The sequence below is a fragment of the Solenopsis invicta genome, chromosome 6 (assembly GCF_016802725.1).
Source record: "Solenopsis invicta isolate M01_SB chromosome 6, UNIL_Sinv_3.0, whole genome shotgun sequence".
Lineage (NCBI taxonomy): Eukaryota > Metazoa > Arthropoda > Insecta > Hymenoptera > Formicidae > Solenopsis > Solenopsis invicta.
This window is the reverse complement of record NC_052669.1, coordinates 20,899,330-20,921,138: the sequence shown is the minus strand read 5'-3', so window position 1 is coordinate 20,921,138 and position 21,809 is coordinate 20,899,330. Positions and strand designations below refer to the sequence as shown.

Genomic DNA, 21,809 nt, shown 5'->3' with positions numbered 1-21,809 from the left:
CCATTCAATATATCGACAGATCAAAACTTAATCAAAAGCTGTTAATCACTAAATTTCACCCTATATATATAGTTAACGAAAAGAATATCTCTTCTATTTCTCTTTAACCCTTGAAGTTTTGGGGGCGGCAATATGAGGGAGGAGCAGCAGCAGCAGCAACAGGTTTCACAACCGCCCCACCAACCGCACCACCAACAGGCGCAACAGTATGTTCAGCTTGGAGCAAGAGAAGTCCCGGTTCCCGAGGGAGGGGATAGCCAGCACCCGACGGAGGCCTCCATCACGTCGGAGGGACGACGAGCCAGCAGTCACATGCCTCACTCCACGATGCATCGTTACGGTACCGAGACGCTCTCACCAACCACGACGGACCATCATCATCATCAACAGCAGCATCATCATCATCATTTGTCCGAGGTGCATCAGCATACCGTTCTATCGTCCACTCACCGTCACCTGGAGGACCCGCAGCATCATCAAGAAGCTAACGAAGACGTGGATCGAGGGGTGAGCAGCATTACCGCGGCCATGAGAGGTGCACGGGGTGATTATTTAGGTGTACTGTTCCCGAATCTCACTGCGTCAAACACTGCATCCAGCAATGGAGGCAGTAATCATCACCATCATACGTCGCATCATTTGGAGGACGTGCTGTCCGAGGAACCTTATCTGCAACATCAGATCCGCGCTGGAGGAGCACCCCCGACTGGTGGCGCTTCTCCATCGGTGAGGACCGTCGGCGGCTCCCCGACCTCGAGCCATAGTCCGCACGACGATCAGGGTCTCTCGTCGCCACACCGCCAAGCCCAGGAGACCGGTTACAGTCCCACCGATCAGAACAGATTGCAATCTTTTATCCATCTTACGGCTATGCAACCACCACCGTCGGTGCAGACCAATCACGGATTGCAAGAAGCCGACCGCGTGCCCGATCAGCTGTACGACACGATCTACAACGCGCATCATACCGCCGGTACCCCCCATCATCATCAGGATCAACACGATCAAGGTCCCTCCGCGCCACACTCACCCAGCGGCCCACTCTCCAGGTTAGTGACGATCGTTATCGTTATCATTGCGTGACGCGGGCAAATGTGCCAGGTGTGACCAGAATTAACTCTAGTCGTCCGATTCTCGTTAGTGACGAAAATTTTTTTCGTTTCTTTGTTATTAGAAAAAATTCTCGTTTCTGAAGGATAAAATTGTTTTAGTGCCGAGAGTAGAATAAATCAGTGATAAAACTAGTGCTGCGCGCGCGGACCATTTTCGACGACGTACCAATGTGCAATTGACGCTTCATCGTTAGATCATTTACAAAAAATCAATAACAATGCGATATAAAAGTGCATTGTTATGCATAGCATCGTTCGTTGACACCGTTGCGACATACTTTTCTGCGACACTTGCGGTTATCTCGCATAGAAAATCGTTTCTCTCGAAGTTCATCATTTACCGGGAATTTATTAATTGCCGTCTTTGAAATATGAGATATATATATAAAATATCATGCATCATTCTTGTGTACAAAACAAGATGTAACACTTTGTGTTTTGACGTTAACTTCTATACGTAAATAAAATTAATTTCTTTCTCCTTTGTCGCTTATCGGAAGCATAGTGATACTTCTTAGCGTTTTTCTGTAGTGTACATTTTTTACAATTTACGGAACCTACAGTTCAAATGCCGGTTCCGAACGGCCTAATTTGAAAGGGTTCTCTTGGCAAGATACTTTCGTTGGTTCGTCATTGCCTTCCGAAGGATAGCGATCGAATAAAATCAGATCCGTGGGATTTGAACTAAGTAAACGAGAATGATCTCAGTGCTTTTAAATTGGAGACCTTGAAATCGTGATTTGTCGTAATTAGAGAATAAGTCGGCTGAAACACTAATGAATTAAACTTAGCTCGGTGCTTGACGATATAAAAATTTCTAAAAAAGTTTAAAAATTTTTTTATCGGAAGTGCGGTACGATCAAACGCTATCCCGCAAACGTGTATTGTTGCATCCATGTAAACGCACAGTCCTTTCCTGCACGCAAAAATATTTACTCGCAAGCTTTAAGAGCCTATTCCGCTTCACGCAGGTCTGTGTACGTAGGCGATACTTAATATACAGTCCAAAACAAAGCGCAACCGTCGGAAAACTGTCCGACCCTATGCTAACAACCATATGAAAGCGAAGATTGTCTCCACCCTCACGTGTTTGTTGATTTATCTCGCGCACGAGCCCTTGAATTTAGGTACTCGAGATCCTAAGGTGGTCGTCTCTCCGCATCGCGGGTCTCTCGATACAGTTTGTTCCTTCAGTCTTTAATCGTCAATTAGTTGTTTCAGTTTTAAGTTTATCCTTCTCTCTGCATTCAATTATGTTTGTTAATAGGAGGTTTTTAAAATATATCGTTTGTTATAAAATTGTAGTCACATTGTTCGCAGCTGCTTTTTTAATTTTACCATGATTCTTGTTTTAACAAGTTTTCTTTCAAAGGATTACTAACATTTTTTGACTATAATTAATACAGATGAAATTATAATACGCTGGTATCTTGAAACAACAAGAACCGAGGTATAATTGGTAATTAAGTTAAATAAATCAAGAGCGTTCAGTTTGAGAATTTCCCAATTTTTTGGGAATTATTATTTACCCGAGAAGTGTGAAAAAAGAAAGACAGGAAATTTTATTGAGTAAAGCAAAGCAGGATATTTACAAAGCAAGATAATATTCTCCAGTTTTCCCATACTTTTCCAGGTAAATACGAATTCAGTTCAATATCAGTCTCTCGCTGGATGTCGTTCTGCAGAGAATCATATCTAATCGTACCATGAGAACTCTATTACTGAAACTTTAAATAATATCGTTCTTCTATTTTTTTTTATTTTTAATCGTTGATTATTGTTAATGTATTGACAACGGCGATTGACTTTTTGACACCCTAGTTCATAAACATTCATGTTTTTTCACATCTTTTAATGCAATGAGAAATTAAGATTAATATATTTCATTATGGATTTATATACATATATTCTAACTTATTTATGTACTCGTTGCCTGACCTTTATTAGTTGCTTCGTTTAAATACGAATTGTTGAAAAAATCTAGAAATTCCAGAACTGGACACTCCAGTAACAAACGAGGGAAGTTTTACTCGGATTTTTTGCACGACTGCTCTTCGCACTTTTTCCTTCGTGTCCGATGCTTGCCGATGATAAGAGTTCGTTCACCGATCGAAATAATCCACAGATCGCATTGTTTGCCACCCTCCGATTCTGGGAAAGGAACGAGACAGATTGCTCGCATCGTGAGATTCGCGTCAAAGGCGTCATGCGTCATACTCATGGATCTTATGTTGATTCACTCGATCGACGTGCATTCGCGCGTCCACAATAACTGTTGGATTTATCTTTATTACATGACAATAAATGGGAATACGTAAAGGAAGTCTCGCACCTTTGGCAAATACGAATTCGTGGTGAAAATTTACAAAAAAAAAAAAGAATTATTTTGGAAGAGAACATCCATAATTAACGGCAATTAATAACGTTTTCTCTAGCTCCAACACACAATTTCATTCATTTTATTCGCGATTTTATCCATCAATGTAAACTGGTCTTATCTGATGCTCGGATCTGCATCCGATAAGATTTTATTGACCGATGATTGCAATTGACTGATCGATTCACATTGACTGTTACTCGCAATTCCATGAAAAGAGATCGGATGATCACGCTCGCTTTTCTGACGGATGTAATCGAGAAGAAACGTAGAATAAAAGAGAGAGAGAGAGAGAGAGTAAAGAATGGAGGGAGAGAGGAAAAAAAGACGAAATATTTTGTATTTCTTAACTCACGCCCACTATACCGTGCATCGGCCGTGACCTTTCAAATTTGATAGCAAAAGTTCGAGTACAGATCTCGTGATCTGTTTTTTATCACTTCTTTTTGTTGTTTGTTACTTTTTTCCTTAAGCTGATTTGAGAGATCGCGCCAGTGTAAAGAAATTGCTTATTCCCTGTTGTGCAATCGTCTGATAATTATAGAAATTTATTTCAATTTTACATTTTGAAAATAAGAATTATTCATCAATAATAAATCGTTAAAAAAAAATGATTTTATTGATATCAGGTAACACTAATGTTGCTTATCATTATTGTCTATCATTGTTTGCAGTATCTTAAAGTACGACAGCAACAGCAGTAATGTTATAATTTAAAATAAAATAGAGAATTAGTTACATTATGATATGAGTTAATTAATATTATAGAGGAGCAGATCAATAATACGTGCTAAACATTAAACAACATGGAAATAATAAGAAATGGCATAAATAATTTACAAATATAATAAAAGAAAAATTAAAATTTCCACTTTCTCTTTTCTCTCTTTCTTCCTCTTTTTTTGAGAGTTTAAAATTTTATGGTTTAAACAATTTAAAAATATAATCTGAACTACATGTGAAAGAATTTTATACTTTATTATCTTGAATCAAGGATTGTGCAAATAAAAGCATCAGCTTTCCAAATCTATAATTTTAAACCGGTATAATGGATAAAGTTATAATACGAAGAAAGAAACTTGAGGTTTAATAAATCGCGATCATTAACAGTGGTGCAAAGTTTGTGTGAATCATTTGAGAGAGTTTACAGTTCATAAATACATCCACACCGCCTTCTACGAATCATATAGAACGAAACCCTTCGTACGAGAACAAACTCGTATCGTTTAACCTTTCTATTTTCTGTTATGAATTCTCAGTGCACTTATTGTTATGCTAATGCCATTCAAAAGTCTCTTCTAAATTTTTCAATGTATTACATAAAATTTTTCTTTTTTTTTTTTTAGAACTTAACAGTTACGGTAAAACCAGAAATTTCAATGAGTATTAAATATTTTGCGCATTGTCATAATTGTTACAATTTCTTATTTAAAATAGACAATTAGATATTTTACGCAATCTCGTAATTATCTTATTTAAAATAATTAAATTATTTACGCATTCTCGTAATTGTTACAATTTCGTATTTAAGTAATTAAATATATTGCACCGATCACAAGTTGTCCATCACGAAACGCGTGCAGTACGCGTGGCAATACGCAGCTGTCTCTACACCTAAAGACGATTTCAGCATTTGTTTTTCTCTACCACAAACGGTAGTCTCTCGATGTGAGCATGCCGGCGGAAGTGGCACGTGGTAGATTTCGCTTTACATGAAGCGCCTTGACAAACACTAATTTGTCATTCAAAATAATTATCTTCGTTCAATCGTAACGTTTATTTCAAAGCTACTCTAAATATCCAACATGAATTCAACATGAGTTCAATGTAATTAATAATCCATTCAATTGTTCAATAATATAATCCATTATTCAAATTGGAATTATGGAACCAATTTGGATCTTATATTTCAAAAATTAATCTTAAATTTATAAATTCATTAATTGGGAGAGAGAGAGAGAGAGATCTTTTATTGATGCAAATAATTGATAGTGCAAATAATTGATAGAAAAAAATGTTAAAAGAAAAAAGTCCAAAAAATCTAAAAAATCATGTTAAGAAAAAATGATAAATAAATCTACAAAATAACACGGAGTAAAGCTAAAAAAAAATAACAAGAAATGAAGGAAGAAATAATACAAAATAATAGAAGAAAGTAATACAGAAAATAGAACAGAATTAATAGAATAGGACTTTTGCTCATAGAGCACGTTAGGAATTTTCTTAAATATTTAGAAAAAGGGACAGAAAGAAAAGAGTATCGTTTTAAAAAAAACTGTCACGACGCACGGTCTACCCTAGTGGTGTTGGGACGTTGTAGTTGGGTCGTTGTAGTCTTCCGAGACAGGACGAGAACAAGTATTCGTCATGAGGCGTAATCGGCAGAGAACGTCAAACAGTGGGGCGTCTTGAGTGGTCGATAACGATGGTGGGGATCTGTCATGACGGACCCACAGTCAGAGAAGGCGAAGTTGGGGTACACTGCGAAATGTGATCGTGCTGGTGATATCTCCGGTAGGAGGGGAAAACACGTAGAAAATCACAAGTGGGGATAATTGTTCGTCACCGCAGGAGGGTCTCTTTGAGTGGGGAGGGGATTGCAGAAGGGGAAATCCTGACCACCTTCGAGGTCCTCCAACTCCATTCGGCTCGACGTTTCGTGCACTCTGTTAGATTATATTCCGCTCAGTTCTTGACTGCCCGGTGACAGATACGGGACGTCCTCTAACTCTTTTCTTTTCTTTTTTGTTTCTTTTTGAGTCTGACACCACTTTTTTTCTTTGTATTTCTGTACTCCGTACGACAAAGCGAAGACAAGCTCGCGAGCGGAGGAAGAGGAGAAGATATCGAAGGGTATCAGCCTGTTACACCCACTAAGATGCAGTGAGTCTTTTTCTAATAATTTATCTTATGAATGGTGTGCTCCGTTGTTTGTCCATTCATCTCATGTTCAGTATTTCCATATCTTTTCGAATGATGTTTTCGTGTGTGTAGTTTATTTTTATCGTGACGTGTAATTGGTTAAAGCCTATTAACGTTACACAGATTTTAAATAAAATTTGAAGATTATATAGAAATATTAAACAAAATGATATAGAAAATCGATAATAATTACATAACTACGTATTATGAAAATAAGTGCGCAAAATGAATAATTGCAATTATACATATGCATTCGTATTTGCGTAGAACAGATCAATGCAAAAGTCAAAATAAAATTTTAAAATACTTCTGATAAATAAATTGATGGCGTGAGACAAAGCTGTACGTAAATTTCAAAATAATTGACATGTTATTGAACGAAAAATTTTTTCGCAACTTTGTTAAGTCATATCGTAGTATGATAATTTTTAAATTATGTTCAATTTCAATTAAAATGTATATATATAATCGTTAAATGTTATAAACAATTGCTGGAGATTATTTTATTTCATTCAGAAAATTTCTTATCAATAACATATATTCTTATCAACGACGTATTTATCTTTCATTTATTTAACATCTGATAGTTGACTTATTTAATATTATGTCTTACAATATATATGTACATATATGTGGAAATAAATATTTTAAAAAGAGCCATTAATTTAAAATGCACAAGCTTACAAATTATTATTTTAGCCAATTATTCAATTATTTTTAATTGCAAAATTTTATTTCTTCCTTTTTTTTTGATTGCACAACACTGTATTATTTATTTTGTCTACAATCGCAAATGTATTACGCATGTAATCAGTTAATCGCTTTGATTATGTGTTCTTTTTTTGGATCCACTGATTAAACGCGTTTACTTAAAAACTCAAAGGCTTTATCTCGCTAAATGAAAATAAAGTAGCGATAATTAATGCAACGGCAGCCAAATAAACGCATCGTGAACAAAATGTTGCTGCCTTTTATAGCTTCAGTGTTAATAAACTTAGTACGCTGGCATTTGAACATCTAACATCTTAAATGTTATATATTTTTTTCTATTCAATGATATTTATATATTCAACTCTTTAATTTTATGCTTCATTATTATTATTACCTTATTTTATATATAATGTATTTAAATCACAACTCAATCGAGATGTTGCCGCAAATTAAAGGACTTTTATCTTAATGTGTATCTAATATACATGTATTTCCCATATTAATCTGACGTACGCGTTTCTTTTTTTAAAAATAGTCCTCTTGCTATTCGCGCGTTTCGCATCTGTAAATATTAAATTCATGCACTAACGCGAAATAGTTTTGCGCTCTGTCAACCCTGACCGTATAAAAAGATTAGCGATTAAGTGATATCTTAAACAATCTCAATGCGGCTAAGCAAATAAGAAATGGTGCCCTTCTTATCTCTCATCATACGATATCTACCGTGTTACAGGATTCTTGAAACAGCACAGACTTTTCGCCGTGTTAAAATATTTTCTGTGATCGTAATTTCCTGTAATTATATTATCGCGCATCTTTTACAGCGACAAGAGCTAGAAAAATAAATAAAAGCCTTTATAATCTTAAATTTTGAAATTGAGACATCAGTGATTTTTTTTTGAAAAATCAAGTTTTAGGAGAATACAATTTTACTATACGCTATATAAATTTATTCTTTAATTCAAATGAGTGAAATTTATATGATGCTTATCGAAAACAATGTGGAAGAATTTTTCATTTAATACCGTTCAACGATTTTTTTTTTAATCTAGTACACTTCGTGACGTGCTGTATCGATTATCAGAAAAATATTCTATCGACTTTTGCATTATCCAACCTATGTAAATATATACGTGCATTTTTTACCTTCGGCTAACGCGTGTATAAATATGTACTTGATCAGTAGGCGTTATCGTTCTCATCTTTACGTTTATCCCGCCTTCTTCCGCGAGCCATCGTGAGAAGCGTCTTATCAGCTCGGTGGATTCAGATAGTCCTACGGCAGCAGGGCTATAACCCCGTTGACATTAAACTCGCTATATTGGATTTCGCGAAATTCGCACTCCTCGTCAACCGTAAAGAACCCTCGTCTTTCTCCAGTGGCAAATAGTACGCGTATTATATCTACCGTTTATCTTCTGTTTATTAAATAAACTTGTCACGCGCTATAACTCCGACGAGCTAATCGGGAATCCCCATGTGAAACGATCGAAAGATTGAAATTAATCTTACGAAAACTTTTCTAAAATTTCTATGTTTTTCGTACAGTAAAGTAAACATGTTACATTATCAGCTTGTATTGTAACACTCGTTGTTATTTATCGCTAATACGAGAATTTCTTATCTGGTTTCATTGACCTCACGGATTATCTAAATGATCGTTGCAGTTATATATATTTGGAAGGTCTCGTGGGAGGAACAGTTCGAGATCGAGATTGCTAGAGGCGGCGTGGCGGCGGTAATAATTAAATGTATGGCGGAGGTTCTTAGAAGAAACCCGAGATCTGCTATTGAGCTCCCCGTGCAACCGTTACGCATGCATAGAATATGCACGAACACACACTCACATACACACACTCACCGTACACTAACCATAAAATCGCCCTCGATTCTCCCTGCTAGTATGGCGTTACGTCATCAGATATTAGGTCCTCATTCGTTTTTTCAAGAGCAAACAGACCACAAGAAATACACTTTCCCCAAGGATGAACAAAAGAAATAGAAATTTATTACGTTTTCTTCATTTATTTCTTTTCGTTTCATTTTTTTATATTTTTTACGTTAAATGGTGCTCTGAATAATAATATATGCACAGATCAAGATTCGGTATTCAAAGTCTTTTTTATTTCAAGACTGTCTTGCAAATGCCATAAAATGTTGATACCGCTATACGATTGGTCTCTGACGTCTTAAATTTCAATATTCAAAGTAATCTCAATCTTCCATGGAAAATCTAGGTCTTTTTTGTCCAACCAATTTTTTTTACTCTTCTAATTTTTCAAAAAAAAGAGAGAGAGAGAAAACTTCAAGATTATTTTTTCAACATCTCGGCTACATTATCAAACAGTTGGTAAAACTTTTATTTAATAAAAATTGAAATTTGAGAGTGAAATTACGCTGGTAAGATGAAAAGATCTGGACTGCTTATAGAAGCTTATATATAAAAACCATGAATAGCGTTTATAATTATAAACATAATTTTTTGCTGTTCTAAAACATTTATATTTTCCAAAGGGTCCAGAAATGTAATTTTATTTATTCAGGACTATCAATATTTGTTGAATGTAGGACGCGTCGTGTATTTTTTTCTCGCTATTTCTGCAACCTTTCATAGTTTGCCGAAGGAAGGTTTCCTTCCGCCTCGCCACCACCGGTCGTTTACATTGCGAAACGCATTAGCGCGACGGATCGTGCGCATCGTTGCACCGGGCGTGCAATTGCATACAGCGCGCGCGTGCCCATTTAATACCGTTTCCTCTCGTATTAGTGGTTTACAAAGTACCCGATTGCACCTGGTACACAACCATCCGGGATGGACGTGTAACCAGTTTCACGGAAAACGGTCTTGCCTCCGATGCGCTCGTATTGCATCGGACGTTCCATCGCACTTAGCCGATGCACTTAAGACGCATTCTCTCGTGCCCGATGAGCTCGTGTCAGACGTACGACACATCCTAAAACAATCGAAACCGTTAGAAACGACTCCTATTCACCGGTATTTACATTTGCCGATGTAAAATGTACGCGGGTTTATCGTGCGCGCAACTCCTACCCGCGATCAAAAAAAAGATACAAGAATAAATGTGCATACAAGAATAAATTGTTTTCCGGCATAAAATTCTTCGATAGTCAATTCGAAACTTGAAAATCGTATTACTGCTTCATGGAATTCTTTTATTACGAAATAAGACATTCATCGTGCATTGGTTGAAACAATCTAGGTTCTATTCGTAAAATTATTTCTTGGTTTTTTTTTTCGTCATTTCATACAGCTTATTTGGAAATTGATTTCTGTGTTCTTTTTAGTGAAAACATTGAAAATATTTTCGTTTCAATCATTGTCGATACCAGCTTACCGTTCCGTGTCATAACCTACCTTAACGTTATGTAAATATGAATCGGCTAAGCAGATTTCCTGAAAGGTCAGACCACGTTGGGTGTCGAGTTCACCGTTAGCCTGCAAATTTCGTATTCGTCACAACTCTACTGGCGATCGAGAGTAATATGCTGAGTGTGCAATTTTGCACGCGAGAATCGCAGTTTTCATCTAGCCATTCACGTGCTAATAATATGCATGCCGTGCACGTGTGATATAGAACACCAAGTTCAAACAAAAAAATTAAGCCAATACTAAGAATTAATTAATAAATATAACACAATTTATTAATTAATAAATTAATTAATAACACACAGCAGTAGTGTAAGCTTAAAATAAATTTAGCGAAACGCCGACTTTTTTTAAACATTAACAATGAATATTTAGGAAGCGATGCTTGCATGTGATAAAACTTATTAATTAATGATCAATTTAGATATTAAATAATAGGTTCTGTCACGCACAAGCATCGCTTCCTACATATCTATTATCATGTTATTTTAACTCTATATTACTGTTACATATTATACGTATGCAAATTGTAATTAATCTTATCAATCTACATATTTTAAATTCTTCGCATATTATATCCTCATGCTTTATATCTCTGGTCTAACATTCAGCGTGTCACAGATTTTTTTTCGTGTTTAATTTTCGACGAAAATGCACACGCTTATCGGTGTTCCTATCTCTTTTCGTCGATCGGCGGTGAGTTTGGAGTACCACGTGTGAGACGTCTTAGCAATCAACGACATCGCGAGAACCGATCGCAAAGGTGTCTTCGGACACGTACTGTATGCAGAAACGTGCCCGGGCCACCGCGCGATTGCTCAAGGCCGCATCCGTATTGACATCATCGCGAGCGTACGGCGGTGCTTTCGTTTGTTTTACGCTGGCCGCTTCTTTACCTTGTTTGGAACACGTTAATGCGCCCGGAGATAAAGTGCACGTGCGCACGATTCGCGCGTGGCATCCAGAGCGCATTGACGACAATGAGTTTTTTTTATGCGCATAATTGTATGTAATAAAAGCCTCTACCATCTACCGAGATTTATCACACAGTTCAAATAAATTAATTTAAATTATAATCTAGAATCTGCTAGATTATTAATATTAATTGCTCAATATTAATTGCTATACACGGAAAAAAATTAATATCAAATCAACAATTCAATGTGTCATATATAAGCAAGAATATAAAATCTTCTTGGAAGAATTTATATCCTTAAACAGACATAATTTGCTTACATGAAAAAAATTTTTCTCTTCATGTAAGCAAATTATGTCTGTTTAAGGATATAAATTCTTCCAAGAAAATTTTATATTCTTTCTTATACATGAAACAATGTTGATTTGATACTAAATTTTTTCCTCTGTATGATTAAAAATAAAAATAATTAAAATATGAGAAAAAATTTAAGAGAATTAAAATTTTTTTTTTTTAATGTTTTTTAGGAAATTAAATTTAAAAAATTATAAGATGTATATTTAAGGATGTATGAGTCATATCACAAAATGTTACGAAAAATATACAAATTTCATAGAATATTTTAGTTTGAATATCTATGAAAAATTTGACCACAATTCACTCATTGGTTTAAAAGTTATTTAATTTTTTATTTGCTTTTAATTCTTATGTAAAATCGCGCTTTGTAGTACTAACATTACATTATTTATAATATAATTATATACATTTATAATATATATAATAATAATTTTATATATTTACTGATATTAGACTTATTTGCAAATTTGATGGGGAAGCAGCATTACCAATTAAATCAAAATTTTTGCATATACCAAAACTTTAATAAATATTCGTGCAAACATTAATTTAGATCCACTTACTCGCGTTTAAAAGTTATTTATTTAAAGCTGCTGCAGATATAGTAATTTTCTTTGCAAAAACTATTATAAATCAAATTTTTCACTGTTTTCTTCTTTGCAGCTAATTTCCGGACTAAAATTGGGGCAATCGCGATTAAAATTTTTGTTGTTGATTAGGAAGAAGAAAGACTAAACCTAGAGAAGCCTTCAGTTTTAAAAATTCAATAAATTTTAGCTCGTATTGAATAGCCAAAACAACCTAAAACGTAACTGCTACTGTCTTTACCTTATTATACATAAATACGACTGACGCATTTCATTCGTACACGTCACGCTTTTGTTTTCGAATAACTGGAATTCTTCGAAACCTCTCGACAAAGTTCATCCAAAGGATTTATCTGCATTCCCCGCCGATAGATGAGGTGTTGCTTTGAAAAATGCGTTAAAGTGGAGACACATAATTCGTGGCATACGCCTGAAAACTCGTCATGCTATGTGCTCAGGTAGGAATCCTGCTGCGTTCAAGTGGTCGCTGAGCTGAAACCAGGTATAAACAACTCGTAATGGCAATGATAATGGAGTAGCCGTGTCGTTGCGGGCTTTCGTATGATGAGGGTCATTCGCAAGTAAAGAACGCAAAGGGAGGATCGAAAGGGTGCTCTTCCGTTCTTCGGGCACGCGCCCGCATTATGAGTCAAACCACGGTTTCCGCTCTCCCGCGACGGTTACTTCCCGGTGTTTCCGACACGGAACAGCGATTCTTTTCCAATGATAATAATGCGATGGTACTGTTATCGGTTGCAGACGCGCGTCTGCAAATCAGCCGCACGTACAGTGGTCAAATATTCTTCGTGTGAATTAATTTTTTTGTTTTTTATTTTATTTCTCTCTTTTTTTAATATTAGATCAAAGTTAAACGAAGGATCAATATTTAAACAAATAATGAGCTATGAGCCCAGCTGAATTTTAGTGCTGATGATTTATATGTGTGAGCAAAGTTTAACAGACGCTTCGACTGCTACAGGTCATCTTCGGTGTTTAAATTACAGCCGTTTATATAAATCATCAGTATTAAAATTCAGCTGGGCCTGAAAACCTATTATTTGTTTATATTTTGTTATTTTATCGTATTTAGCCTATGACAATTACCAATTACTATTATTATTTTTTAACGATAGATATTTCGATAGATTATAAATTTGTAACTGACGTAGGTGTGCGTAATTTAGTATCACACATACGTACAAGTGATTCACAATAAAAATAAGAGTATCTCTCTAGGGTGTCGATCGAACGATGGATCTGAGCGATCGATTCGCGAGGTACATGCGCTGCCTCGCGATCCACAAATCCCATGGGTAGGGGCGTATTTACTCGCGAAACGTGATCTGTGCGCGAAATATGAAGCACACGAGCTGCGATTGACACTGTTTATTTAATTTTCACTGCTATACAATTTCATTGCTTATAGACACCTAATTTAGTTCGGTCATCCTGCGGATGGTATGTTCTCAATTAAATACCTACTTGTTATAGGTATCTACCGGTAGTCGACACTTGCATATTTCATTAATAACTGTTTAGTAACTAATATTATTTAGTTTCATACTTTATATTTAAATTTTACACCATGAAATTGAATAAAATAAGATTTGATTTTTTACAAAAATCACTCTTATTAAAGTAAAGTAAAATGATTTAATGTGTCAACTTCTCGAAAAATTGCACAAGCTTAGTTTTCACTTTGTAGGTGTGAATTTTTACTCTTGTCGAAGTGACGAATCGCTCAAAAAATTGCACATCGGATTCAACTTGCACTTTTTTAGATTGACATTTTTTCTAGATTGACATTTTTTGACTCTACGAGATTTACAGATAATAAGTATGCATTCTCTAAAGAGCACGCGTTTGTGAAGAGTCGCCGTAAACATTCACAGTCTGGTCCCGGTCTACCACCCGCGGTGCGCGATTTTGTGCTGAAATTTCCCGCGGCGAGAAAGAGAAGCGGATAATTAAATGCATATTCAGAGCTTCTCTCTTAAATTTTAAAAACAACTCAATTATCTATAAATATCATTACCAGAACAAGTCATAAACATCGGGGTGCGATGTTACCAAAGATAAAACCGCAGCTTTGTCATAATTCTAATTAATTATCGCTAATTAATGATATGACTACAAATATTGCAAAGAAATGGCGCATTTCGAACTAACCGAATAATATCATGTTCTACGTCCTACATTGAAGTTTTTTTTGTTACAGTTCGTCGTTGTATCGGCCGATGAGTGCCGTGAGCACGATGGGTACCGTGGCTGGGACTGGAGGAACCTATACCCTCCCTTACATGGCAAGTAGCCCGACGGAGCTGGCGTCGTCACCTCAGCTTTGGAATGCTCAAGGTACGTTACAGCCGTAGATAATTGAGTCATAATACTTAAGTCGTTGTGACTAATCGCCCGAATAAATTTCTGGGCATATTAGGACGACTGACGTTTATAACACTCGTGAATAATTGCGAATCGAGGAGCTTTTAAAAGTTAAAAGGTATTCCAGTCTTAAGAAAATTTGAGTTTTTAAGGATTTATTTAAATACAACGAAATTTTTATTCTTTAAGCGTTATAATTATGAATAATATTTTTCTATCTCTCCAGGCTATATTTTATTAAAAATTATTTAATAGAAATTAAATATAAATATTATCAGTGATTAAATAAAAAAATAACTTGATTTAAATCAATATGTTATTAGTACTATTATACAATAGTTCAAATAACTTATTTATATCAAACAAGTAAACGTTTCTTTTAACGTAAATATTATTAATTTAATATAAAATATATAATTATTTTTTAAATAATGCTGATAACATATTTATTTGAATCAAGCAATTTTTTCTCTCAATGTAATGATTCACTAAGTTTATAAAAATGTTACTAGTCGTAATTATAAATTATTAATTATACAGTAATTAATTATATTTTTAGTTAGTTTCAAATATGATTTTAATAAAATTATGATTTAAATAATGTACAAAATAATCTATAAATTAATATATAAATATAATATATAAATTATGATTTAGATATAGACTATCAAATTTAAAAAATAATAATAAATAATTGAGCTCCATTTTATAGCATTTTTGATAAAAAGAAATAATATATAAATTAACAAAAGAAACTATGATTAACCCGAAAATAGTTATCAAGTTTTTCTTTATGAATCACCTGGGGTGATTTATACATCCCTATTAAAATCACTATTATTATTATTATTATATATATTATTTATTGTTCCACAATTAGTCTTTCAAATCTTTCTGCATATAGATTTACTCAATATTTTCTAAAAGAAAGTAAAGAGAAATAAAAAAAAAAAACAAGTATATTGGTTCTCAAACGTAAAATTCGAAATCACCGTGACCGAGGTTCACTTTCTCGCTGCAGAGAGATAAAATGACAGGTGACTAATCTCGGGTTAAAAGGTCAGTTTACAAGGCTTTAGATTTCTTTGTTCATAACACATTTTTCCGTGTCTGGACAGTGACGGGTCTGGCTACTGGGTTATCCATTCCTGAGGACTATGGCACCAAGACTTCGGGCACGGTATCCCATCAATCTTTACCGGCATTTTCGCAACCTTTCGGCGGTCGGACGAGTTTTCGCGGTTACAGCCCGCCGTATTCGTCCGCTCAACAGGTTACTAGCGGCGCTGCCGCCGTCTCCGCCGTGGACGCTGCCTCTTGGACGTATGCCTCATCTACGACCGACACGTTAACGACACAATACGGCACACCGTCCAGACGACAGACCGTTAACCCGGCATCAGCACAGCCGCATATCAGCGCCGCAGCGAGTTTAACTGCAAGTAAGTAAAGCATTTTTCTGTATTAATCAAATAGCGCAAAATAGTAGTATTTTCATTGTTGAGTGAAATTAAATATAATTAAAAATTAGACTTAAAGAAAAACTTTTTTAATGCTTAATCCTTATAAATAGTTATAAATATATAAAAATTGTTAAGGTTCTTTCTTTTTAATATCAATGCATGTTTATAAAAAAAAATAATCTTATTTGTCATAATTTACCTGGTAAAGAGTGGTTTTCTTTACAAATAAAATAAAAGAATATGATCAAAATTTAGCATTAAAAGAGTTAATAAGAATTGATCAACTGCAGGTGAAACGCACAATTACATCGTATAACTAACAATCCCATTCCTCTCGTTTTAATGTTACGACTGAAAAAAATCATAATAAATTTTTATTAAGTCCATCTGACAATAATAAATTCGCTTGCGAGGCTTCTGAAATTCGTCGCATCGTCGCATATATGATTGCAGAGTATTCTCACGATTTAGATTATCAAATCACAGAGTTCGTGTCTCCGGCAATAAAATTGCAAGACTTGACCGAGTATCGTTGACGCGATAACGCAAACGTGCGTTGGCTATTTCATTTGTGATCTGTGCGTGCGGAATTTGACGAGAAACATTCTCGCTAACTTATTAATTATCACTTCTGCTGAACGTTTTTATAATTTTTTCACGTGCAACGCTTTATGATAACACATTTGAATCTTTATCTTCTATTTTGTAGCAAGTTAGATTGATTGTTTCATAAAATCGTCTTCGGAATCATTTTTAATTTTTTTTTCATATTGAAGATATTTTGTTAACAGTTTTTAAAAATTTTATTTATAAAGTAGAGAGATACTTCTAAAAATGTTTACTAATATTTTTTTTTTATTTATTTCTGGCAGAATTGGGTAGTAACTAGTTAAAAAGTTAAAAGTCGAATGATAAAGTTAAAAAGTTAAGTAACTTTTAATTTAACTTAGTTAATTTTAAATGGTATAATTTTTAATTTTAACTAGTTTGTTTATGAAACACAAACTTTAATTTATTAACTTTTTTCCCAAGTTAAAAATTTATCTACGTAAAGGAAAGAAATTATGAAAGAAAAAATACATTTCCACATAAAAAAAATATAATGCTAAATTTGTTTGATGATACATATTATAATTATTTCGAGTAATCTAATTTAAAAAAAACTTGCGAATTTCTTTTTTAATGTGAATAATGCTTTTCAAAATTAATTTTTAATTTAAACCTAATTTAATCTTAGCATAAATTTTAACTAATTAGTTTTTTGTTCATGTAACTTTTAACGTAACTAAATTAACTTTGTAAGCCATTATCTTTAATTTAATTTTAAAAAATGTATTAACTTACTCAACCCTGATTTTTGGACGTAAATGGAATAAATGGGATAAGATAAATCTGCGATAGATACTGTGAGGGCCGGAGCTTCATTAATTAATCTTTTCCCCCCTGTTTTTTTCAATTTTGACACATTCTTCGACTAATTCCCCAAACTCACGTAGCAGTTCGAAATACGAAACCACAAAGTGCAGGGTAACATGGGCACGGGGAGTTGGAAGTGACCGATCTGTAAGCAACCCTCGTTCGAGAAGGTCCTCGAGGAGCCAGAGACGAGTCTCTGGCCGCATGCGTCGTCGGCGTGCCTGTCGTGCGTTCCTGAAGTGGGCGGTGTCCTTTGATGCGATGCTTTCTCGTCGCGCGCATCTGCGCGCGATCGTACAGGAATAAATGAGCGCCGGCGCTAAACGACACACGAGGTAGTATCCCGCGTTCTGCATCGACTTGCGGCGACGTGGATATCGTCAAGCGTGATCGGTGGGCGTGTTGCGCGTGTGCGTACATACATACTCCTTCGAGCTCCGTCTCGAATTCCATGAGTGATGCGCTTTTTCAGAAAATTGGATAATCCACTAAAAAAAAAGAAGAGAGAGAAAAAAAGATCTATTTTCGTATTATTTTCTCATTTGCAATTTCCTGACGATTTATTGGATATCATGTCGACACAGCTTGTCCTCTGGTCAAATTCCAATTGGATTTTTTAGCAATTTGTACGATTCCGGGCAACAAGGTACCGCTTCCCCGCGAATGATGAATTGGCAGTAATTCAAGCTCTTGAACGACGATCACGTTACAGTTATCATAAATAACGAAAGAAAGAAAGAAAAAAAAAGGATTCGATGCTTCGCTAAACCGTGAAAAATTTCAATTCAGGGGCAAGATCAACTTAGCCACGGGTGGCACGGATAATCACATAGTTGTCACTAATTCGTTCAGGATACTAAATTAGGGCTGTTCCTCGCAGACCACGCTATATCGTGTTTCATCGTGTATCCTCTTACTTGACGCAGCGTCCCTGAAGGGCGATATTTCTCCCATGCGCCTTTTTCCGCCTGAACGTAATTATTTACGAGTGCCTTTAAATAAATATTGGATGATCGATAGGATAGATGGCTGCGTATCTTACGAATTTCCATCGTTATCGGGAGACTGAAAACTTATCGTTTGTACGGGTCACTGGCTGGCTGACCACTGACATGTCGACTTTGTAAACGAGAATCCGCGATATGAATTCGCGGTTTTGTTGTGTTTTGTTGGCCTGTCGGGAGCAGATTAACCAATAAATACCAATGAACTCTTTTCCAGCCCACACAATCGGTCATACGCATTTTATAATACTCTTTACGATTTTGCTAATTTAAATTATACATTGCATAGGATCTGGCGCGTCTTCATCGGAAGGGGGAAATAATTATCTTACAATAAATATATTTTCTTTGCTCTGCCATAATTTTGCAATTCGTTCTAACACTCGTTATTTTAATTTTTTTAAAATACCAAAATGTTTTTATGTTCTCTTTTTTTTGGAGAAAAGGTTACCTGTTTCCTCGAAGTCGATGATTCAGAAATCACCGTGACGCATTCTTTTGCTTCGTGGAAGCATTCCTGTCGTCATTCCGAGTTCTCTTTATCGTCTACAATTTCGGGCTGCGAGGTAACCGTGAAGAAGCTAGTTGTCTTAATGTATTTCTACGTCGTCATCCGCAATCGGTCCGCGGCACCTGTTTCCGCAACGTCACGCGCCGGCGACAGCGGCGGTGGTAGCGGCTATCGAAGGAGGCATTGATACGACCATGACCTAGGTTGCGCAAACGCGTAGGCCTAATCTAGTTGTGTCTACGCGTGATATAGAGGTAACGATAGGGCTATATCTAACAGATGCGCGGCGCGTTACGATAATTCCGTCGTATTTTCAGGTGTTAACGCGCATTCAGGTATCTAATCAGGTATACCAGCCAGTAATGTCAGTGGCGCGTAGTCAAACTTGGATCGTCCGACTTGAGAATAGATACGACACCGTTTCCAAATCATTCAAATAATCTCCTTTGAGATCATGTTGCAATTTTTCGGAAAAAAGTTGTAGCTTGTTATTCAACCGATATAAGATTACGCGAAATTGCAAACGCAAGTTGAATTTCGATGAAAGCGAGAGTTTATTCGATACGCAGCTATTTTCGAGAACACGATTACAAGATGTTCAATAACTCGTGGTACAACCGCTGAGGAGACTATTTTTGTAATCTGATGTGCGTCGGATGGAAATAAGATAGTGATGTTCTTCGAGTCGATCAAAAACTTATGACGGTGCAATATCACGTTCGCGGCGCATGTAGAGGATAAGCTCGATAAGTTCGATTAAGGCGTAAAATTTCTTTTTTTAAATACCTCCCCGGTGTCGTCTGTAAAATTAATTTTGGTTCTTATGCAAGCTGAAGTTCACGACCGAGCTTGATATCGCGCGCAACTCTCGTTACTTGCAGTGCGCTTCACCTCCCCTGTGTCTCCTCCAACTCACTCTTTTTTTCCTCTCTCCGTTTTCGGCAATAATTAAGACTTGCTCGACTGATAACGCTCAACGAGTACATTGAACGTTAAACTCGACTTGATCACTTATTTTAGATACTAATAATGACGCCAAGATAATATGCCTCTCCTCAAGGTTCACAGAGGTCGACCGGACTTCTTTATCCGCCTGACACAAAAGTTCGTCATCGCTGAGAGAAAGCTGAGTCAAAGTTGAAAATATCTTGTTGAATCTTAAATCTCTCGTCTCCGTTAAAATATTTTTTTTTTTTCATCACGACTGCCTTTATTAATTCTTTGAGAATTTTGTTCTATAATTTTGGAGTTTTTTTTTTACTAAATATTTCGAAGAAATTAACTTCAAGAATTTTAGAAAGTTTTCGTAAAAATATGAGGCGAATATTCATTTCGATATTTTTACAGCCCACGAATTAGACAATCTTTTCCCTTGCTTTTATTTTTTTTTTCATGCTCGAGTCACGTGCTTTCGTTTTGACTTCTACACAGAAAAAAATTAGTATCAACAATTCATTATTTCATACATAAGCAAGAATGTAAAATCTTCTTGGAAGAATTTGTAATCTTAAACAGACACATTTGCTTTCACGAGAAGAAAAATTTTCTTCATGTTAAGCAAATTATATCTGTTTAAAATTATGAATTCTCCCAAGATTTTATATTCTTTCTCATATATGAAACAATGAATTGCTGATTTGATACTAATTTTTTTGTGTAGATTGGTCATACCATACTATTTTTTTATCTACACAGAGATAAAAATTAACGATCATTGTTTATATATAAACAAGAACATAAAATCTTTGTAGAATATATTTAATAATCTTGTTTACATGTGAAGAAATTTAGTTCCAACAAGAAAAATATATTTATCTTTATTCAATAATAATTTGAAAGAAAAGATAATTTTGAGAGGAATAATAATTTTAAGTTGAGAGGAAAAAAAGAATCGAATAAGAAATAACAATATCTTTAAACCAAAGATTACAATTTTTTATTAACGCTATTATTATCAAAACATTGCTTTAGATGACTATTATAATATGACTATTAATATAATATTATAATATTATAATATTTATATAACAATATTTTGCTGAAATTTAAGATTTATCAAACTTTACAGAAGATTTTTTATTCTTGCTTAGACAATGATTGTTACTTTTAATATTAACTTTAAATACTAATTTTTTCCGTGTGCATTATGACATAATTGTCAGATATCGACAAAAATTAAAATCATTAAGACATTTGTCGAGAGAAGAAAAATAAAAAAAGAAAGATGCATTAAGGGATGTTCTAAGGGATGTATCAATCGGAGAGGAATAGTTTAGACTCAGAGAGTTTAAGTGGTTCTTCAGGGACTAAAGCCTGTGGTTACACATGCCGCACCATCCGGATTTCGTTCTAGCAGACCGGCAACGAGAGAGAGAGAAAGAGAAAGAAGGAGAGAGAGAGACGTTCCTTTTAACATACCGCGACCTCGAGTGTTTCATCCGCGAGTTCACCATGCTGGCTGTGATTTAAGTTTAACCGTGCCAGACATCTATCCCCTCCTGTACCTACACGGGGGAAAGGGGGGAACTATTTCTCTCGTTGTATTTTCATATACGTTCGTATATATCGATGCGAGAGCCGTGCATCATCCTGAAGGACCGTGCACGTGGCCGTCCCTAAATTAATCCGGTTGATCCGAAAATTTCTTTCTTTTTATACACACG

The 21,809-nt window shown here is 35.3% G+C and overlaps 1 protein-coding gene across 5 annotated transcripts in view; it reads left to right on the top strand.

The window, feature by feature from the left end:
• The window catches only part of LOC105203783 (box A-binding factor), an 80,244-nt gene that overhangs the window by 47,030 nt on the left and 11,405 nt on the right, over positions 1 to 21,809 (top strand). For all 5 annotated transcript variants that reach the window (XM_026135234.2, XM_039450270.1, XM_011172679.3 and 2 more), the window contains 3 exons: positions 117 to 1,049; positions 14,589 to 14,725; positions 15,871 to 16,194. In XM_026135234.2, coding sequence (XP_025991019.1) covers positions 117 to 1,049; positions 14,589 to 14,725; positions 15,871 to 16,194 — 1,394 coding nt within the window. The remainder of the gene's footprint in view (positions 1 to 116; positions 1,050 to 14,588; positions 14,726 to 15,870; positions 16,195 to 21,809) is intronic.